This window comes from Mauremys reevesii, linkage group 1 (genome assembly GCF_016161935.1).
Source record: "Mauremys reevesii isolate NIE-2019 linkage group 1, ASM1616193v1, whole genome shotgun sequence".
NCBI classification, from domain to species: Eukaryota; Metazoa; Chordata; order Testudines; family Geoemydidae; genus Mauremys; species Mauremys reevesii.
Genome location: NC_052623.1, coordinates 2,608,907 through 2,618,932, shown reverse-complemented (window position 1 = coordinate 2,618,932; position 10,026 = coordinate 2,608,907). Strand labels below are relative to the sequence as shown.

General features: G+C 48.3%; 1 protein-coding gene across 1 annotated transcript; it reads right to left on the bottom strand.

Moving 5' to 3' along the window:
- Positions 1-8,712: 8,712 nt before the first annotated feature.
- Positions 8,713-9,660, bottom strand: LOC120395295 (olfactory receptor 52R1-like). Its single transcript, XM_039519570.1, has one exon. The coding sequence runs from the start codon at positions 9,658-9,660 to the stop codon at positions 8,713-8,715; it is 948 nt and encodes a 315-aa protein (XP_039375504.1).
- Between the last annotated feature and the right edge of the window lie 366 nt (positions 9,661-10,026).

Sequence of the window (10,026 nt, the reverse complement as noted above, 5' to 3'; positions counted from 1 at the left end):
AGCCCTGAAATGCAAGAGGAGTGTCTGTGCATTAACACACAGCTGGCTCCTGACGTCTTTACTCAGTTCTTGCTCCAAGGGGAGTTTTAGCTCACTGGGTCCTGAGCAAAGTATGTGTCATGGTCTCAGAATTTGGCCTTGTATTACACATCTACTAAAATCTTTCAGCCTGACGGATTCACTGTGCCACTGAAATGCACCACCATGGGGCTGGAGTCCATCAGGCAGGATAAGCAGGGGTGCCCAGAAATCAGTGACATTTTGGCCAGTGATTCTTTATCAAACTCATCATTTATGGCAAGGGCTCTGGGATGTGTCATGGTTATGCAGAGCGGAGAGCACCACAGACTTACTCTCTATCCCACCACACCCATGTTGGACAGGGTTTGTCAATCAGGTGAGGTTCTCAGTAAGAGATGGGTACCTGTGAATTCTGAGATCAAAGTGTCCTCCTTAGGAATCCACCTCAGGTATCCGTGACCCACACCTCTCTGAACCTAACAGCAGCATCCCACGCCGACAGCCGACAAATGGTGTGCACAGTTTCTAATATAGCTCTGTGTAATCCCAGTGGAGTTTTCTCAGCCACTAGAGGAGAAAGGAGGATCTGAGTGTAAACAGGCTATAGACAAGCCTGTCTCCACTTCTGTGCTAATTATCCAGCTTTAGGAGTAAACAGCAATTAAGGAACCTTCTCAAAGGGAGATGAGAACTCCTGGGCTCTGTGCTGAGTCAGAGAGGAATTGGCTGCCCTGTATGTTTGTGTGTATGTATTTAAAAATTATAGTTGATGGTAAAGAAAATTAGGGATAATGCCTAATTCTCAGGATAGATGGGTAGATAGTAGACAGAGATCTGGAGAAACTTGACTAAGAGGAGACACAAGAACTTACAGCAAACACATGGGGCTGTTGCTAAGGGATCAGAGATCAATACTTCTAATCAGTAACTAGCATCAGACTGTGTAGCACCTTTCATTGATGGATCTTCAAAACACCTAGCAAAGGAAAGACTCTATAAACCATCCACATTTCATTGATAGGTAAACTGAGGCACGGGGACACATGACCTGTCCATGGCCACACAGACACTGACTGACAGAACCCAAGTGTCCTGACTTCCCTTCCACAACCAGGGTCTCTCTGTCAGTAAGTGACCACATGACAACAGGAAAATGGACTTACGGTCTTGCAGGGGCCGTTCACTGGGCCGAAGGGGAAAGGAATTCCCTGGGGCAAACCAATCTGGGCCCCCACTCACACTGTGAGTCTGAAACAAGCTGAATCCTCTCACGTCTTGTGTTTACATAGCTATATGTTCATTTCCCAGTCTGCCCCTCCCTGAACGTGGAGAGGACAATACATCAGCCTGAGCAGATTTCCCTTTTACATTTAGACTTTGAATCAAACAGTGTCTCACCCTGATGGTACAAACAATCCACCAATCTTCCATGCACAGGCTAGAAATCCCTTCAGCCTGGGACCACAGCCCCAGTTCAGTCCCAGGTTCTAACGTCTTTCGTGTTGAGTTGTTTGGGGAGTGAGGCCAAGTGATGTTGTCGCTTCCACATTTTATAGCTTCTGCCAGGTAGAGGGAGCTTCATTTTCCCAAGCAAAAGCCCCCAGGACAGTTACTGGAAAAGAACAGCCGCAAGATGGAGTCCAGAGTACAGGAGCTGGTCACATGCCCTTCCTGCTTTCAGAACATCAGGTACAAAAATGATACATGTATACAAATACATCACATATTTTATATACTTTATAAAAATCACACCATAATCATATCACCATGGTAAATATGGGGTTGCCAGGGTGTTGTTTGGGGACAGAATATCACACCTCCCCCCTTAGTTCACTGCAGGAGAGTTTGTGGAAATCATAGGCAACCATTTATAGTCCATTTCGTCGCATCATCAGTTCTTTGCCTTTGTTTCCTAGGACTTCTACCCACACAATTGCAAAGAGACGATCCAGGGTGGGCTGCCATGAGCCAAGGGGTGCCATTTTGTTCAATTCTTACACAATTTTATATCAGTCCAGCTGGTGTTGTTTCTTTTTCTGACTCAATGACCTATAACATATTAAACGGATATATAAATCACTGTATATATAGTGGACTTTTTCCCCGGGCATAACCCTGGGGTGGGAAGCAGCTTCAGTGAGGGCTGGACAACATGCAAAGTGCCCTTACATCCTTACCTCATCAGAACCTTAGATACCAAGTATATCAGGAATCTCAGTTCAAGGTCATCATTGAGTACTTGGTATTCAAGGCTCTGATCATTTAAAGATGTAAGAGCACTTTGCATGTTGTCCAGCCCTCACTGAAGCTGCTTCCCACCCCAGGGTTATGCCCATGGAAAAAGTCCACTCTCCCCTCTTGGGATTTCCCTGTGATCCCCACTCCAAACACTTTTCCTAGAGGGTTGTGATGGTGATCAGTGCTCTCTGGGCAAAGCATTGTGCCTTCTACCAGCAGCTCTTTCATGGCCTCTTTCTGGGTCTTCCCAGCCCAGAGAATTTCCTCCTCCCCTCTGTCATGTGGGTCATTAGCATTTTCACAGACAACAATTTATTCAGTCAGATCTACATCCTCTCTTAAAGCTGTGGGGAGAGGTAAATATTCTGGAAGGGTAGAGATAGAGTCCAGAGTGACCTAGACTAATTGGAAGACTGAGCCAGAAGAAATCTGATGAGGACAAGTGAAGAATCCTGAAATTAGAATAGAAGACTCCCATGCACTGCTCGAGGCTGGGGACAGAGTGGTTAAGCAGTATTTCTGCAGAAAAGGATCTGGGAATTACAGGATATGAGAAGCTGGATATGAGTCAGCAGTGTGTCCTTGTTACTGAGAAGGCTACTGGCATATTGGGCTGCATTAGTTGGAGCATTGCCAGCAGAGCAAGGGAAGTGATTATTCCCCTCTAAATATAGAATATCAGGCTTGGAAGGGACCTCAGGAGGTTCTAATCCAACCCTCTGCTCAGAGGACGATTAAGCCCCAGACAGATTTTTACCCGAGTTCCCTAAATAGCCTCCTCAAGGATTGAATTCACAACACTGGGTTTAGCAGGCCAATGCTCAAACCACTGAGCTATGGCCCCCCAATTGTCACTGGTGAGGCCACGTCTGGAGTATTGTATCTAGTTTTCAGCCTCCACACTACAGAAATGTGTGAACAAATAGGAGAGAGTCCAGCGGAGGGCAACAAAAATGATCAGCGAGTTGGGGCACAAGACTTATGAGGAGAGACTGAGAGAACTTGGCTTGTTTAGTCTGCAGAAGAAAAGAGTGAGTGGAGATTTGATAACATCCTTCAATTACTTGGAGGTGGGTTCCACAGAGGATGGAGCTTGGCTGTTTTCAGTGGTGGCAGATGACAGAACAAGGAATAATGGTCTCAAGTTGCGGTGGGGAAGGTTTAGGTTGGATATTAGGAAACACTATTTCACTAGGAGGGTGGTGAAGCAGTTGGATGTTTTTAAGGCCTGGATTGACAAAGCCCTGCCTGGGATAATTTAGTTGGTGTTGGTCCTGTTTTGAGCATTGAAGTCGACTAGATACCTCCTGAGGTCACTTTGAATTTTCTGTGATTCTATGATTCTAAAGAGACAGTTCATTTTCACAAGCACGCCATAGAGCTGGATTGGGGTACCATCTGTCACCCCTCCCTCTATCCCCAAGAGGTCATTTGTGTGATTGCTCCCCTCCAGGAGGCCAGTGACACAGTCCCCTCTCAAAACTGGATGCACAGATGCTGAATCAGCCATTCTGTCCTGGGCATCCTCTCCCAAGTGACCAGTGAGGAGACATTCCTGTACTGCCACTATTCCTTTCCCAGATTCCCCCTCTGCCCCCCTCCCCAAGACACACACCCCTTGGCTCTCTAGGGTGGGATCTGTCCCCTGTTCAGTTGTGAAGGGCTCACAGCTGACAGACTGGACAGCTGTCTCACTGAGAGGCTCTCCACCCTCTCCCTTCCTGAGGTGCTGTTGCATCCTGCTGCAGTGTTAAAGGAAGTCTCACCCACCTCCCCTGCAATTTCTTGTATTCCATCACCCTTCTCCCTTCTGGGACACATCTTTCTATGCTTCCTAGCAATGGATATACCTCTCGTTTATATCTCCCTCGTTTAGCTGTAATCTGGACATTTTCTCCCTGACAGGTAATACACACTTCTCCCTCCCCGAGGAGACTCTGCCTTCAGCTGCAGTGCAGGAGCTGGTCTCAACCATCCCAGCTCTTGGGACCCTGCAGCTTCCCCCTGCTGCAGAGGAATCAAGGAGACTCGGTCTCATTCCATCAGCAGCTCCTGGGACATTCCCTCGTTCCCTCTGAGGTTCCAGCAGAACAATCCTTGTTGTAGGCAGACACTTTAACAGCCTAAGCGACATGAAAAATGTCATTACCAATTAGCATTTCAATAGGGTTATCGTCTACCACCCCAGAGGTGGCCAACTCTGGCTCCGGAGCCACATGTGGCTCTTCAGGAGTAAATATGCGGTTAATTGTGGAGGCACCAACTCCTGGGCTGGAGTTACAGGCGCCAACTTTCCAACGTGCCGGGGAGTGGGGGTGCTCAGTGCTCAACCCCTGGCTCTGCCACAGGCTCTGCCCCCGCTTCGCCCTTCCCGCCCCGCCTGAGCCTGCCATGCCCTCGCTCCTCCCCCTCTCCAGAGCCTCCTGCACCCCACAAAACAGCTGGGAACAGAGACAGGGATGATGGGGGAGCTGCTGATGTATTATTGTGGATCTTTGGCAAGGTACGTTGGTAAATTCTGGCTCCTTCTCAGGCTCAGGTTGGCCACGCGTGTACTACCCACACTGATAATGCAGCTTCCCAACACACATTTTGTATGTGCACTTGAGCCGAAGGCACAAGGATTTTTTGACCTCCTCTACAAGATGCTCTGCCATCTGTCCTGGCAGTGTGTCACCTTCTTCCTCTATACCCTGCTAACCTCAAAAACTTCTGCCCCTGTATCTTCCCACCTAAAGTTTTCCCTGCAATTAATGCTAACATCCTTGGTGTGCCTCATATGTGATTGTGTACAGGATAATTTTACAAACCCAGCATGATAAGTGACAGGTGACTGAGGAGCTTCTGTGCTCGGGATCGCAGCATTCACATGACTTCCATGCTGCCTGCTTCCTTCCAGCACAGGCATTTATTCCTCATGTGGTCAGTGGAATTACAATGGTAGAACCTGTTGGACCCTTCTGATTTTACAGGAGATTTGAGTGGAGGATTAGAGGAATGGGGTAAAAGAGAACCCTGCTTTCCAACAAAATTATACCCCTTTCTCTGTGGTTTATTCACAACAGATGATCGTGTCTGCTCGAAATCATCTGCTAGAGAAGCCATCTCATCCATAGTTTTCACCTTTTTTGTCCCATAGACACTGCTTTACAGCATCTGTACATATTTTTAAGAAACACTCCTGAGCAAAAAGGTCAAACATTCCTTCAAACCTGTAACACCTTTGCTCCTTACACAGTTTCCCATCAGATCTTTCAGTTTGTTTACGTGTTCCACATTACTCATCCCAGCCCCCCTCAGAAGATTCCTTGTAGTAGCTTTGCAGTGGAAGGGCCACTCTGCCTCATTGCACCGCTTGGTGTCACCCACAGTTAGGGAGTTTCCCAGGCAACCCACAGCCTGTGTCTCTGGACAGCAGCCGGGCAGGGTTTCTAGCCAGCAATCAGGGCAAAGGAGCAAAAAGTTATGAGTCCAAGCCCTTCATCAGGGCAGGGCAGCAAAGAGTCTATGGCTTGGGCCTGTATTCAGGGCTGAGCAGCAAGCAGTCAGTTATGAGTCCCTGGCCCTCAGTCAGGGCGGGTAGTAAGGGGTCTATGGCTCCCCAAGTCCTCAGTCAGGGTGGGCAGCAAAAAGTCTATGGTTCAGCCCTTGTCATAACTATAAAGGGAAGGGAACAGCCCTCCGGTGTAGAATACTATAAAATCCCTCCGGGCCAGAGGCACCAAAATCCATAAGGGGACAAGATACTTTCAAATCTTGGTGGGGGGAGGCTTGTGTTTGTGCTCTTTGTTTTGGGGGTTGTTCACTCTTGGGACTACGAGGGACCAGACACCAATCCATGTTCTCCAAAACTTTCTGAACAAGTCTCTCATATTTCAAACTTGTAAGTAACAGCCAGGTAAAGAGTGTTAGTTTATCTTTTTTTTCTCAACTTGTGAATTTTCCCTTTGCTAGAGGGAGGTGTGTCCCTGTTTTGTTGTAACTTTGAACCTATATCTAGAAGGGGTTCCTTTGTGCTCTTTGAATCTGATTACCCTGTAAAGTTACTTTCTATCCTGATTTTACAGAGATGATTTTTTTTCTTTTTAATAAAATCCTTCTTTTAAGAACCAGACTTATTTTTCCATTGTCCAAAGACCCAGGGGTTTGGGTCTTTGATCACTTTGTAACCAATTGGTTAGGATATTACTCTCTAGCCTCCCCAGGAAAGGGGGTGTAAGGGCTTGGGGGGATATTTGGGGGAAGAGGAACTCCAAGTGGTCCTTTCCCTGTTCCTTGTCAAATCACTTGGTGGTGGCAGTGTACCAGGTTTTAACCTAAGCTGGTAGAAATAAGCTTAGGGGGCTTTCATGTGGGTCCCCACATCTGTACCCCAGAGTTCAGAATGGGAAAGGAAGCCTGACAACAGGTTTCCCAAATCCCACGTGAGTGCCCTGAGCAGCAGGAAAATGGTTATTTTGCATGGGGCTCACAAGCTCTCCCTCTGGAGCTGCTCCACTTTGTACAAATACAGGGCTGAGCAGAAAGAGGGTTGGGAATCCTAGCTCCATCGGATGGTCGACAATTGCAGGCTCAGGAGCATGCAGAGGGGGGACTGCTACCCCAGAGGTGTAGTGGCAGGGGTATGGGGATGCGTCCCTGCTCCAACAGTGGTGTAGAATTCCACCACTGGGTCGGCTGGGAATCCACCCGAAACTCGCTGACTGGATCGCTGGTCACAGCACAGTCAAACTAGAGTCGGCTGCCTGGCGCCTGGATTGATAGGGGTTCTTCTGGTTCATCTGAGTAGGAGGCCAGAGCGAGTCCCAGTGGAGCCTTGGTCAGGGGGTGGCTCCAGCAGCTCTGGCCAGTCCTGTAGCCAGCTCAGTGGGGATCCACACTCAGGAGAGGGCAGAAGGCATCTGTCTCCTTCGGTGGCTTCAGCCTAATAGAGCCCCCAGACCCACCCTTTATAATTCCTGTTCCACCTTCTGACTTCCAGTGGGAGGGGTCAGCATGTCCTGGCTCTGCCCACTAGGGTTCACAGAGTGTATCTCCCCCTCTGGCTCATGTGAGGACCCCCCGTCTCCAGCTATATGTTTCAGGGGTAATCTGAAATTGTTTCCAGACCATTCTTTTGGATTTACAATAATCTAAAGAATCCTCAATTGGCATTTTATTGAATATAGCCACAGCTTTACCAGTTAACTTTGCAACTCAAGTGGGCATCTTCCGGTCATCAGGAATCTTATGAATCACACAAAGCCTCTCAAAGGTACTGAAGCATTCAGCTATATCACCTGCCTCATTGTATGCAGGATACAGCTGTTCCCATTTGCGGATTTTTGGAGAGGTGAAAATCAGTGGAGTAAAGACCCATGGTGAAGCTCATCCCGCAGCACAGTGGGGGATGTTGTTGTGGACCTATAATAATCCTCAGACTGGGGGCCCGTTACGACCTTGTAGCCCACGGTGCTTCGTCTATACTGATGGTGATGCACACCCTGTCTCTATCTCCAGAAAGGGAAAGAGAGCTGAAGGGAGGAGAGCAGCCCCTAAACGGTCAGTGAGGGGAGACAAAAAAAAGCACCCCCTGAGATTCGTCCTAGAACAGGGGAAATGAGAAAAACCCTGGGTGGGAGCAGTATGGAAGATGGAGAGGACAAAAGTGAGTAGGGCTTCTCTCCCCCTGCAGCTTGGTCTCAGGGCATCCTGAGCTCAGGGCTTCTTCTCCCGTTCTATCTGGGGGTCTTCCCTTCCCCGGCAGCTCCTACTGGGCTGGAGGCTTGAACTCCTGCTAGCTGAAGCTAAGCAGTCTGGATTCAGGGCTTCTGCTGAGATGCACCACATGCTGATTGCCATGTTGTGTTCATTCCCTCTGAAGCACCTGGCACTGGGCACTCTCAGAAGACATTCTTGCTAGTGGGCTTGCAATTTCATATGCCAGTTCCTTTAATATTCTTGGATGAAGATTATCTGGACCCCCCAATTTAGTCCTATTAAGCTGTTCGAGTTTGGCTTCTACCTCGGATGTGGTGATAACTGCCTCCATATCCTCATTCCCATTTGTCATCCTACCATTATCCCTAAGCTCCTCATTAGCCTCATTAAAGACTGAGGCTTTTACCCAGTATGGCCATTCTGATCGTCTTCTTTAGACTCCAGATGTATCTGCCCTCTGCTGTAACCCACTATACCCCACCCCCCTCTCAGAGCTGAGATTGATCCCAGGAATCCTGATGGTGCCTCTCTCTCCACAGAGTTAGTAACAAAGTAAGAATAAATATTAAAATATCAACACTAACCAGTGTCCTAAAGTGACATGCCATAAGATGTGAGAACACATTGGTTTTAGAGATGACTGGGTCGCAGCTGTCCATCCAGTAAGAGATTCAGGGAAGTGGCCTCATCACCATGCACCAGCCAGCTCTGCACAGAGCTCAATCTGAGAGCCAGAGCACAAGGAGGAAACATTTAAGTCTCTTTATGAGTAAAGAGCTGGAGCAGCCTGCCCCGGATCTGTTTGGTCCTCACCCCGTAAATGATGGGGTGTAGCACAGGGGGCACCAGCAGGTAAACATTGACAATGAGAACAAGGAAGTTCCGGGGCACATTCTGGCCAAACCGCTGCGTTAGAGAGGAGAAGAAATCTGGGATGTACAAAGCTGAGATGGCACAAAGATGAGAGATGCAGGTCCCAAAAGTTTTGAGCCGGGCATCCTTTGTGGGGAGGCGGAAGATGGCCCGGAGGATCAGAGTATAGGACACGGTGATAAAAACCACGTCCATTCCAATCTCAGAGAAAAGATCAAACAGTCCATAGTAACTACTGATGCTGATGTCAGCGCAAGCCAGCTTCACCACAGCCATATGCCCACAGTAGGAGTGGGGGATGATGTTGGTTCTGCAATATGGCCACTGCCTCGCCAGGAAGGGATAGGGTAATGTGAGTATGCCACTGCGCAGCACCACGGCCAGGCCTATCTTGGCCACAACAGAGTTTGTCAGGATGGTGGAATGTCTCAGGGGATGGCAGATAGCCACGTAGCGATCAAAAGCCATGGCCACAAGGATCCCGGACTCCATCGCTGAGAAGGAGTGAACAAAGTACATCTGGGTGAGGCAGGCGCTGAAACTGATCTCCCTGGAATTGAACCAGAAGATGCTCAGCATTTTCGGTACGGTGGATGTGGACATGACCAGGTCCGTGACAGCCAGCATGCTGAGGAAATAGAACATGGGCTCATGGAGGCTCGGCTCCCTCTTCACAATGAAAAGGATGGTGAAGTTCCCCAACACGGCTATGGCGTACATGGCACAGAAGGGAAAGGAGATCCAGGTATAGGCTGCCTCTAGGCCAGGAATGCCAAGTAGGATGAAGGTGGAGGGGTTGGTGAAATCGGTTCTGTTAGAATCTGACATGGCGTAAGGGAGAAGGTGTTCAACTCTGAGGCATAAGGGTGTCTCCTCCATGTACTGTATGTTTCCCTGACTTTGTGTGTGTTCCCAGGGTCTTGGGTGATGGTCACAGTAGAAATGCCTGAATGGAGAGAACATTAATATGAGACACTGCATGCAGTAGTGGAGACTGTTCCCATGGGAGAAGCAGATTGATTGCTCTTCACACACTGAAAAAATACATTTTTATTATTCAGAAAAAATAAGTATGAACAATGACCCTACTCAATCTAATTCCATATTTTATGATGCTCCCTGAGTTAATAGTTCCTACACTTTGTGGTGAGGGAACCTGAAGAGGGACCAACAGGAAACCCAAGTGTGGATACT